The sequence below is a fragment of the Artemia franciscana genome, chromosome 1, assembly GCF_032884065.1.
Source record: "Artemia franciscana chromosome 1, ASM3288406v1, whole genome shotgun sequence".
In the NCBI taxonomy this organism is placed as follows: domain Eukaryota; kingdom Metazoa; phylum Arthropoda; class Branchiopoda; order Anostraca; family Artemiidae; genus Artemia; species Artemia franciscana.
Window position 1 is genome coordinate 36,574,497 of NC_088863.1, and position 12,688 is coordinate 36,587,184.

The window sequence follows — 12,688 nt, forward strand, 5'->3', positions numbered from 1 at the left end:
AAAGTTTGTAACTTGCAGCCCCTCCCACGGAGACTGTGGGGGAGTAAGTCGTCCCCAAAGATAAAGTTATAAGGTTTTTCGACTATGAAGAATAAAATGGCAATCTCAGAATTTTGATCTGGTGACATTGGGGAAGAAATGAGCGCGGGAGGGGGCCTAGGTGCCCTCCAATTTTTTTGCTCACTTAAAGAGGACACTAGAGCTTTCAATTTCCGTTAGAATGAGCCCTATCATGACTTCTAGGACCACTGAGTCGATACGATTACCCTTGGGGAAAAAATTGAAAAGCCGAAAAAAAATTGACAGACTTGCTCAAGATAGGTTGCAAATGATACCAGATATCGTATTTACAGCACTTGAAGATAGCAAAAACATAGAATTTCGAATCAAAAACTGGTGTTTCGGAAAACCTTTGGCAAAGAAAAACTAGCCCAAATTCAGACACAAATGATTGTTGGCGGCAACCCTGCAAGCAATGTGATGATTTATTTGTTTTCCAAATAGACATTTTAGAAGACCTATCTAAATACTTTTCCCTATTACTTTAAATAACATGAATAACATTTACGTAAAGACTGGGCTATTTCCAAAACATCTAAAAAAAAATAATCACAACTCTTTTTCAAGATGAATTCCAAAAGATACCAGATTGTCATATTTAATATTTTTAGAGACACCAAGACCATAGACTTTTGAAGGAAAAACTAGTGCTTTGGAAAACTTTGGGCAAGAAAAAACCCAAACTTAGACACAAATAATTTTTTTCTAAATAGATATTTTAGAAGATCTTTCTTTTCCCATATCACTTATAGATAAATATCTACGAAAAAACTAGACTGTTTCTGAAAGATCCTTAAAAAAATCACAATTGTCTTAAGATGGATTCCAAAGGATAACACATTGCCATATTTAATATGTTTGAAGATACCAAGACCATAGAATTTCGAAAGGAAAAACTGGTGCTTTGGAAAAAACGTAGGGCAACCAAAAAAACTTACCCAAATAAGGACACAAATTGCCGTGGGTGGCAACCCTGCATGTGATGTCATAAATAATTTATTTTCGAGTTGGAGATTTTAAGATCTAATTCGCAACATTAAGGGTATCTACATAAATATTATGCTATTTCAGAAACATCTTTCCAAAAAAAGCTCACCAATCCTGTTCAATATGGGTCCTCAATGATACCAGATTCCCATCTCTACTCTGCTTGAAGATATCAACTTGATAGTATTCCGAAGGATATTTTGGTACTTTTTCTACCTTGAAAAAAATTTGCTTCCCCTCACACCAATTTCTCACCTTGTCAGGGAAATTAAGGGAAGAACTGGCATTTAACAGTTTACACTCATACGCCTAAAAAATAAAACAAAAACTGAAGTGAACAAACAGATAAGTTTCTATACTGTAAAATAGTCATTTAATATTATATAAAAACGGTCTAAATTAAGCATGAAAAATGTCAAGATGTCGTCAGACAAAAGGAACCATTTCGAATCCCAAAGGTAAGGTAAATTTTTATTAACGCGACAATTTACAACAGCTTCAACTTATATTTTCTAACACTCACAAATAATTAAACAAAATAAACAATACCTTTGCACTGAAGAAAAACCAATGAAGATTTACGGTCGTACGAAAGTCCACGTAAATACTTGCTTATTTAATGAAACCAAACCAAAATATTAAAAACTATTAAAAAACATAAAATAATCAAATAAAAATAATAGCAAATTCATTCTGCATCAATTATCACTACTCAAAGAGACTCCAACTTAACCTTCTCTAGCCCTGAATTATGACCTGACTCTAAGCAAGTTCGAAAGAAATCATGAACAGTCTATCTACGTTTAACTTGTCCATCACCAATTTAGTCTTTTCAACTATGTGGGTTGGAACTACGTTGAAAGCGAATTAGCTTATCATTATAGCAGGGTTCAACACAGAGATGACACACGTGCAAATAAAAAAAAAGAAAAAAAAAGAACAAACATGGAATTTTAAAAATGGTGGTCATATTATGCTTGCTACTCGGCTATCCATCTTAGCCGATTGGTTAGTGCGCTACACTTGAGACTCTTTATCCGACGGTACACGGCTCCGAGACCTAGTATTGCTGGTTACTAGGTTTAGAACAGGGTCCGTGGCGTAGCTCTGTAATTTCAGCCAGAGTAGACCCAGCTATGAATGAGTGCCTAAAAAATCTAGGGAAGGTAAATGGGAATGGTGTGCGAAGGCACAAGATGGCGGGCCCCGTGAAACTGAGGTGAGCAGTGCCGGTAGGGACATTATTTAAAGCCCAAACAGTACTACGAATTATTTGATAGCAATAAATAAAGCTTAATGTTAAGTTCTGTGCTAAAATTTAAACACGTGTTTATCTTCTGATAAACGACGTGACGTAATTAAGTTTTCAGGCTTAGTATTTGAAAAAAAAAGGTAAAAAGGTAAAGAATACGGTATCGGACTTTACAGTCCCTACCGAGGATGCTGATCTCCGTTTCTTCTTCAGCCAGGAAGTGCAAGGGGGGTAGGGGGCCAACCATCCTGTGCTTTTGAAGACCCTTCCTGTTTACTTTACCAATATTTCTCCAGGTACTCATTTAGAGCTGGATCAACTCTGGCTGAGCTTGCAGAGTCACACTAGGACCCCCGTCCCAAACCGAATAATCGGGTACACTAGGATTGGAACCCTCGCCCTCTCGAACGAAGGATTCTACATCCAGCGCACAAATCCACTCGGTTAGGACAGCCTTGAGTATTGCAAATTAGTTTTTTTGTCAAGAGAGAGGCACTTTTATTATACGTATCTCAATATACGAAAAAAAACACATCAACCACTTCAGAAAGTCAACAAATTAGTATTTGAAAGACCCCTTATATGGTCTCTGTGAAGCAAAAGGCTTGTCACTACAGAAGGATTGTTCATCGATCTCAGTATTGAAAACATTCAATATTGATCAAGTGGGCGCTGACTATCCACCACCGTCCTTGTCATCGTCCTCAATACGCTTAGAACAAATCCGTCACGCTTGGCATGCACCATCTGTTGCATATAATTTCTGAGAGAGAGGGAACTCCTGATATTGATCTTTTGATCCAATTACGGTTCTTTCAGCACACAGCTTAGATACCATATAGATACAGCTTAGATACAGTTAAGGAAACTCATATCTTGCCCATGAGAAGATTTGGTACAGAGCTCTGAACTTGGCATCTCCTCCAAGTCCATGCTCCGACGCGTAGATTATACTACAACACCATAAGAAGGAAAGCAATTAATCACAGCTTTACGATTCTATTCACGACGTCATACCGATTGCTCCGACTTTTATATTTAGACTGCCAGTTTCCTGTTTCCAGCAGCTAACATCGCTACCGCACACTGTGTCCCAAAAATAAATCAAGTTTTCATAACTTTGTCGGTATCTAAGCTGTGCTTCAGAAATTGTCTGGGTTTTAAATGCTATCTATTTCTTATTTACTTAACATCAAGTATGAACAAAAAGACTGAACACAATCATACCGCTTCTGAATTAGCGAAGCATTCTTTTTTAAGTCAGATCCAAGCTTTCAGGAATCTTCCAAGCTATATCTCCGTAGTGTTAGTATAAACTTAATCGATGTAAATATTATCCCATAGCTTAATGCTGATTTTAGTCAGCTTTTTTTTCCACTTGAAATTCTATGTATCTTGACAGTGGAATAAACCTAAAATCAACTAAGTAATGAACGTGAGACTATTTTTTTTACAGATATTCTTAGAGCTTTGAAGTGAAGGCTCACAACACTTATAGGGCATACTGGTGCCCTTTTCACGGGCGCGCAAAAACCAACTTAGAATTTTAGATGTTAATACCAAATATCCTCACATCTTTAAATTCTACAAGTAAAATGTGCTATGATAAGTCCTATCTTTACATCTTTGATTTAAAAAAAAAATACAAAACAAAAACATATTATAATAAGTTCAAAACAGTTCTTAAAATTTTTCAGTGAAAAGTTACAACCGTTTATAGAGTATTTTTAGTGGATTTTGACCTTTCGGTCCACTTGAAAAGTACAAATACCTGTAACTTTTCATCAGAGAATTTTTGACGCTTTTTAATTTGGAAAGCACCCCCTGACCAGGAGTGGGTGTTTACGGATCAAGCTTCTAGATATCAATAAATATTTGTTGAACATCATTCACAAATACCGTTCAATGTAGTTTTTGAAAAGGTAGTACATGGTTTCGCATGTTAGTCAACACTAATTTAGTCTAGAGTAGGCTACTTATTTAGCCCTATTTGGCATAGTATTGAAAGTACTGTTAACTTCTGGCAAGGCACTAAAAAAATAATACTTAGACCCGACAAGGGGGTGACTACCCTTTGGCACAGGCAATTACCCTATGGCATAACAACAAAAACTAATTATAATTTATAAATGAAAACCCAGAAATTTGAAAAAGTAAGGATATCCGGGGGAAGGTACCAAAGTCTCCCCTAGCCCTTTGCACTACCCCAGAGCATTCAAAACTTGCTCTTTTCGGTATGCGTAGTACTATCACTCAAGCTCAGCAATGAGGATTGTGACTCCCCTGTGGAGCTCACCAGTGCAGTCTTGAGAACTACTCCAATTGAATATGCTTATAATTACGAATTATATGCATTCTTTGTTAACTAGATTAGATATATCCTTTTTCACAATTTTTAAATAGTAAATTAAATAAAAAAATAGTTAATAACAGCATATTAATAGTAAAGTATGTACTAAGAGATATACAAATAGTATATAATATATAAAAAAAAAGTGTTTTTTCTTACAGATTTAGTTTTTTTAAGTATTTTAGAGTATTTTTAAGTTTATTTTTACGCATGGCTCACACTAATGTGAATTACGATTGTAAAGCATTGTAATGCAGTGCGTCTAATAAGAGTGGAAGGAGCAATATTATGCACGACAATTTGAATACAAAAACTCGACCTCTCCGAGACCGACCGTTACAAGACCTCTTCGGAAAATGTAGAAACATTTTTACAAGAAACAATATAAAGGATTTGGAAATTCCATGTAAGATACCAAAGATTGATGATTTTGATGAAGAGGGAGGAAGGGCGTGCAGAGCTATGCATGCCCTAGACCGCGTGGTACTGTCAAGTCACTGTGCTGTCTGCTGCTGTCAAAAAACAATATAAAGGATGTAGAAATTCCATGGAAGATACCAAAGATTGATGATACTTGTGAAGAGGAACGAAGGGCGTGCAGAGCTATGCTTGCTCTAGACAGTGTGGTGCTGTTTTGTCACTGTGCTGTCTGGTTTTGCCAAGAAACAATATAAAAGCTGTGGGAATTCCGTGAAAGATACCGAAAATTGATGATATTGATGAAGAGGAAGAAAGGGCATGCAGAGCTATGTTTGCCATAGACAGCGTGGTGCTGTCTATTGCTCACAAGAATCAATTTAAAGGATGTGTGAATCCAATGGAAGATACCAAAGATTGATGATATTGGTGAAGAGGAAGGAAAGGCGTGCAGTGCTTGCCCTAGACAGCGTGGTGATGTGATAACTTGATAGCAGTACCAGCAGCATAGTCCCGGAAGCTAAACTTCGAAATTAGCTTCAAAATTGAATAAGCCTCCATAGCAGACGAAGACGTTTAATAGGAGTAAATATAACTTATGACATTTCCTTCATCATAAAAGAGAATAGCCGAATGCATGTCTTAAATTTGAGCATTTCCAACTTGCTAATGTTTATGGTGAATATACTCTTACTCATAATTAACAAAAATGTCACATTTTTTATATGAAACTTTTTTTAAAAAATGAAATAAAAATAGGTCCTTAGATAAAAGTTTATGGTGGATAGATTTTTTACTAGTAGCTAAAAAAAAGCGTTTAGATAAATGTGGTGGTAGAGTGGTGTTTAGATAAATGCTTATGGTGGATAGATTTTTCAATAATAGCTAAGAAAAAGGCCATATAGATTTTTCACTCATAACTAAAAAAAAAGTATTATCATTTATATAAAACTTATCAATAACAAATTAAATAAAATTTTATGTTAACTAAAATTAAATTATAAGTAAAATATATATATATATATATATATATATATATATATATATATATATATATATATATATATATATATATATATATATATATATAAACCAACATAACATTCCAAACAAAATTATAATTAATAAATACATCCAGTAGATTCACTAAAACACATAATTCCCAAAGGAAGGGTATATGTCGAGCACACTTTTATAAAACGTATCTTTTTTAGAATTAGATTTAGAAAAACTTTCCTTTGGTATCTCACAAAGAATGGGCATGATCTTGACAGGAGACCCGTAATCAATTAGCTGAACTTTGACCTGAAAGAAAACAAATACTAGATAGGGTTAAATATAATCAAATATTCAAATAATTAAAAAATATTAAGTAATGGTTAAATTAATATCATTAACTATAATTATAGTGTAATAAACTATAACTATTATTAATTGAATTATTAATTCAACGTTTAACAACTAAATATTATTTTTCCAATAAGCAGCACAGCTTATAAGAGTGTCTCACTACCATGCCAGTAAACATTTCGAATAGTATGTAATACTATGTAATGGCAGATTGCCAAAGATTGTCCTTTTCGACAAACCGTCTAGGGCCAAACCAAAAACAGATGGTCCCCAAATGGGATGGGAGGATGTCGAAGAAAAGATTTAAGAGAAACGGGAGCTTCTTGGCAGGATAAAAGAGGGAGGCTTTGAGTAGATTGGGATGAAGAAGAAGCTTCGGATAGAGGGAGGATTCGGACGGAAGATTTGTTAGGCTCAGGCGGCCTGGTGGTGCACTGAGTTGTTGATAGTAGCAGTAGTAGTAGTAATCCACAAACATAAAAAAATCTAATACATTTGAACATCCAGCCTAACCCAAAATGATAATATATACGATAATGTAGTGTACCGGGACAAAAATAATGATTAAAAAATTACATTAAAAAAAATTGTCAATGTATAAAAATTCTAAATAAGAATAATGAACAGCAAATCACTTGCAAGGTTTTTCTGGGTATTCTATATTACAAGAGTATCCCTCTATTAGAAAAAAACTCATTTAAACACCTAGCCCAAAACGATAACATGTAGTATGATGTGATTATACAGAGGTAATTTTTTCTTAACAGTAAAAATAGTTGTCAAGATAAAACAACAGTTTTCCAAATATGTATAATGAGTAGCACATCAGTAGCAAGGTATCCTGGGTGTCCGAGCTTATAAAAATATCCCGATACCAAGCCAAATCAAAAAGTTCAATACACGAATGAAAAAAAAAACAAAAACAAATAGACTACTAACTGTCATAAAATAATGGATAAAGATGAATAAAAAGGAATCTAAATCTTATTAACGCATAGCCTAAAACGGTAACATGTGGTATGATGTGATTATGTCAAGTTAATTTTGCTTTTAACACTAAAAAACAGTTGCTACGATACAACCACAGTCTTCTAAATAAGTATAATGAGTAGCACATCAATAGCAAGGTATCCTGGGAGTCCGAGCTTTTAAAAATATCCCAATACCAGGCCAAAATAAAAAGTTCAAATACACAAATAAGAAAATAAATCGAATAATAAGTGACATAAAATAATGCGTAAAGAAGAACAAAAAGGAATGTAAATCATTTTAACCATAAAAACGACAATATGCAGTAAAAAAGAAGCGACAAAAAGAGAAGTATAAATTAAAAAAGCAGTATAAAGAGAAGAGACAAAAAGAGATGTATAAAGTAAAAAAGCACTAAAAAGACAAGTGAAAAATAAAAGGAAATTTTAGCCCCTTTTGTCACTATGCAGGTTGAAATAAGGGCAGTTAAGATAGATGAAACTTCAACTAAAGAGAAATAACCATTATTTTATTTAAATATTACATTTGGGTTAACTATATTAAGTTTTAAAACGCACCCCAATTGATTTAGCTGCAAACATAATTACTTCAAACTTTTGTTTCACAAAAATGCAACAAAAAACTTTTTTGTGTTTTAATTTTGCATAACAAAAATACTTTTCAAACTGTCATGACTCACACGACAATAATAAATAGCTGACTCTTACCAAGAGGGCGAAGACTGCTTGTCAGATTGAATCTTTTTTAGTGCATGCGAAGTTATAGCAACTGTGAAGTACCAATGACATTGTAAATGTGATTCGATTCTTGTGTGGCTAAACGATGAATGCCTATAATTCTGCTTCCTATTTAAAACATTAAATCAAATTTATAATAGCATCAAATCAATTTAAGCAATAATTTAATTAAAAATTAAATAATTCGTTGAATTAGCAACTAATCAAACTAATTAATTAACTTAATCAAATATATTAATTTCACAAAAATAAAGAATAGGCGCACTGTAATATACTACACAGAAAAATTTCTGTAAAATATATCTTGGGTAACATTATTTTTGAGCAAATTGAGGAGGAAGGATAAAGGAGAAAGAGAGAGGGAAAATGATAGGGAGAGCGACCAAGAGAGAGGCAGGAGGAAGAAAAGGGGTGAGGGGGACAAGGGAATGAAAAGTTGCCATACGTACATGTGTTGGATTGGTACAATTAGCAATGAATCGAGCACGCTTCCATCTATCCTCGTCAAGACTAGTAGGCACTCATCTTCACTAATGTTATTGTTGGATTCAGTAGGTAGACCTTTGACATTTTTAAACGTCTCCATAAATGCCTCCATCCGCTTAATCACATCAGGCATATGACAATAGATGATATTGTCTTCTATAGCACCGGTAATAACAGCCAGTTTAACTGCATTGTCCTAAATATATAAAAACGAATAAAAAACTAAAAAAATCTAATAAATTTAAGTAAAAAAAAGCTAACGGAAAGAACCACCCCCCCTCCCACCGCAATTAAAGCTAGCACTTTAAATAAGTTCTGACATTCAATTGTGTCAAGCGAAAATGACGAAAAAACATCACTACGTAGATTCCAATTGGTATACCTTATTGAACGCAAAATTCTCTGAAGTTTCCCAAAAAATTTCTCGAGAAGAATAAAACTCACTAGATAATTTATCTAAAAAATAATACCAATAGTATATTTTTACAAGTCTTTAAACAATAATATTTTATTTACTGTATCTTAACCTCTTGCCGACTAGAATAACTCTGATCCAAAGCAGAGGCAAACTAAACATTCGCCTATAAGAGAAACTTTTATAAGTTGATAAAAAACTCCGAAAAAGAATTTCCAAAACAAGCTGACGAAAAGAGATTAATTTTGAGACTACCACTTTAAGCAAAGTTCTGATAGTCAATATTGTGAAGAAGAACTGATCAGAGAACATAGCATGAATTCCGTCTGCAACGTCTCATTGGTAGAAAGTCGCATTTAAATGCGTTTTTCATTAAATTTATTTTTTTCTCCTCTTTTTAAGTACCCACATTTTAGAGTGATGGTCACTACCGTGGCTTCCGATATTCAAATCTTAGTGACTCATCTTCCTATTCCTTAGATTTTTTCCGACTAAAAAAAAAACTAAAAAATAACAGGCCTTGGTTATCCTACTTTTTACATCTTCACTGCATCCACTAGTCTTACTAATGACACTAATCAGACAATAGAAGCTATCCACTTGATCTAAAAGCTACCCACATCAACCCTTTATCCTCATATATTCCTAGTCTAAGCAAATTAGTCTTCTTAATATTAATTTCCATCCTATTATTGCATTTTGAACGCTGAAAAATACAAAAATTCATCCATTTCGCTAACATTTTATCAAGAATACTCAAAGCATCTAAATAATCAAAGACAAAGAGCTATACCTTCCCGTTTGATACTATATGGTCTCGTAGCCTAATCCGTGCTTGCGAGGACAATGTCCATCAAAACAATCCATATAAAAAGAGGTATATGATATGCTCCTTCTTCTACTACTACCAACCGCTACCTGCAGAATGTCCCTCTTTACATTCTCCCAGCAAGTTCCCGTTTCCCTTAAATCTTTCCTTATGCCCTCTTCCCAACCAAGACGACTTGCTTTTTGCTTGATCCTAGACGGTTAGCCAAAAAGGAAAATCTTTTGCAATCTGTCATCCTTCATCCTTCCGCAGAACCTGCCCTACCCATCTCAAGCTGCCTCTCATTATAGCCACAGAAAGAGAGACTGAACCACACTTTTCACATAGCCTACTGTTTGAAATACGGTCAGTTAGTCGGGTATCTCATACAATATATAGGCAAATACTCTCAAAAACATCTAGCAGATGTTCCTCGATTTTTCGAAGCGTCCATGCTTCAAAGCCATTTTTGAGCACTGTCATCACTGCAGCTTTCAATATTCTTATGTATGTTTGCAGATTTATCTTTCTATTCTTCCGACCTTTTTTCAACTGTGAAAAACAACCCAGGCCTTGGGTATTTTATTTTTAACAATCTTCACTGCACTCACCGTCTTTACTAATAATACCACCTAAGTAAGGGAAGCTGCTCACATGATCAGTCTTTTCGTTACCTAAAGCCACCTTTTCATCTTCACTTATGAGCACTCTGAGCTAGCGAAACGTCTAATAAGTTCATTCATTTTGCTCACACTAGCACCTAGAATGCTTAAATCATCAGCAAAATCTAAGTCCAGAGTAATTTTACTTTCTTTTTTATTCCGTGTTCTCCCACTGCCTTTTCTGTGCTCCTAAAGACAAAGTCTGTCAAAATAACCCATATTAATGGAGATAGAATACAAGCTGCCTATGACAAAGTCAATCAAAATAATCCATATAAATGGGGCTAGAACACAACACTTCTTAACTCCCGATTTAATACTAAATCAGCTGCCGACCTCATATCCAACCTTAATATCCTGCCCTCAAAATCCAGCAGTGTTATTTTCGTATATGGCACTATTCACTTTAATGTATTTGTCTGGTACACTATACAAGGATAAGACCTTGGCAGAAACCTACAGACACAACACTAATGTCTCAATATTTACCACACTCATTCTTATCACCTTTAAATAGGGTATAAATAGAGTTTTCCGAAAATTGGTATACAGGGTTTTAATTATCATATTAAATAGGGTTTTCGTAAATCAGGTATTTCTCTTTTCTCAAAAATCATATTCATAACCTTAAGTAGCTTATTTCTATCCTCGTAACCACCATATTTAAGAAACTCATTTACCACACTATTAAAACTTGGGACCTTACTTTTTTTTATCGTTTTAATAGTCACTAATTCTTCTTTGCAAAATAAATCTTCCTTCATATCCAAAGTGTCACAGACTATTTCATTTTCAATTAAATCTTTTCATGTAAATTGTTGTACCCATATGTCTTTAATTCTTTCTTTATCACTAATTGTGGACCCGTTTCCTTTCTTTATCTCGAGTAAGTCCTGATTGATTATTCCCTTTCAATTTATTGACAAGCCAGTACAATACTTTACTATTAGGTCGTCTGGCTGTATCTTCTTGAAGTTTGGCGATTTAATCCTTGGCATCCACTTCACACATCCCTAGATCTTTTTTTAATTCTTTCTCCACTATCTTGACATTTCTCTTATTTTCACATGATCTTTCACTCAGATAATTCTTGTACAAACACCTCCTACTCTCTATCAAACATAAAGCATTCTTCTCTAGGACATCATCAGCGGCTTTACGATGTAGTATATTTAACTGGTTATAATAAATTATATATTCTGTTATATCACTTACAGTATTACTAGCCACACACATTTTGAACAAATATCTTCTTCTAACAATAGGCTTAATCGAGCTCTTAGAAAAGTTTCACAATGACGAGTTACACTTTTATGAGTACTACAATTAACCAATAAAATATTTATAATTTAATACCAATTTTGAGACTTAGCATTGATATCTAGTTCGTCACTATTTAGAAGATTAAAACTACATTTCTTTAACATTCCTTTGTAAAGAGTTAGCACATTTTTATCAATAATCACTTTTTGATATTTATTTTGAAAACTTGTTAATATCCCAAAATGGTCAGATACTTCATTTAATATCACACTTGCATTATGCCCAATTTATGGGTCCTTTAAAGAACAAATACAAAATCGGTTGTAGGTAACCACTACTGTTTTCTTTTCCTACACCAAATTTACCAAGGCTAGGTTACCATCTACCCTTCTTTCTAACTATTTTGTATAATTTTTATCTAGTTGCTTTTGTTTTTTCATCGAAATAACTCAATTTGTAGCAGTAATCCAAATGGTCTTTTAAAACAATTGTATTTTAATATTGGTGATTTCTTATTTGATTTTTTTAATCTTTGTTTCCTTTGCACTGAAGACACCTCATTTTTTTTTATACAGGTGAAATATCCGTGTCGTTTAGTTTTTTTCTTTTTGCAACTGGCCGATATTTCGTTTTGACTATTTTCGTCATTGAGTTTTTTCTCTCTTTGTTTCTTTACCCCAATTTCTATCGACCTGGGACCTTCTCAATAATAAATCTAAAAGTAAAAATTTAGCGGAAGCATCCTCTCCCCTCTCTAAAGGGGTCTGGCGACTCAGGTATTTCTCAACTATTAAACTAAGGGTCAAAATTCGGTCAACCTCTTCCAATAACTCCTAACTCTTTCGCCCCGCCTTTTCTCTTCTTTTTCAAACTATTCTTCCTCAAACTCTTCATTCTTCCATGCAATCTTT

The 12,688-nt window shown here is 34.0% G+C and overlaps 2 protein-coding genes across 2 annotated transcripts in view; both read right to left on the bottom strand.

The window, feature by feature from the left end:
* The window catches only part of LOC136029077 (SWI/SNF complex subunit SMARCC2-like), a 29,348-nt gene extending 23,356 nt beyond the window's left edge, over positions 1–5,992 (bottom strand). Inside the window, exon 1 of the transcript XR_010617968.1 lies at positions 1,157–5,992. The gene's annotated coding sequence lies outside the window, so the exon portion shown is untranslated. The remainder of the gene's footprint in view (positions 1–1,156) is intronic.
* Positions 5,993–6,178: 186 nt separating this feature from the next.
* The window catches only part of LOC136029085 (uncharacterized), a 71,894-nt gene continuing 65,384 nt past the window's right edge, over positions 6,179–12,688 (bottom strand). Inside the window, exons 11-13 of the mRNA XM_065707145.1 lie at positions 8,593–8,825; positions 8,114–8,251; positions 6,179–6,371 (exon numbers count right to left, since the gene is read on the bottom strand). Of these exons, the coding sequence (XP_065563217.1) occupies positions 6,356–6,371; positions 8,114–8,251; positions 8,593–8,825 (387 nt within the window). The 3' untranslated portion in view covers positions 6,179–6,355. The remainder of the gene's footprint in view (positions 6,372–8,113; positions 8,252–8,592; positions 8,826–12,688) is intronic.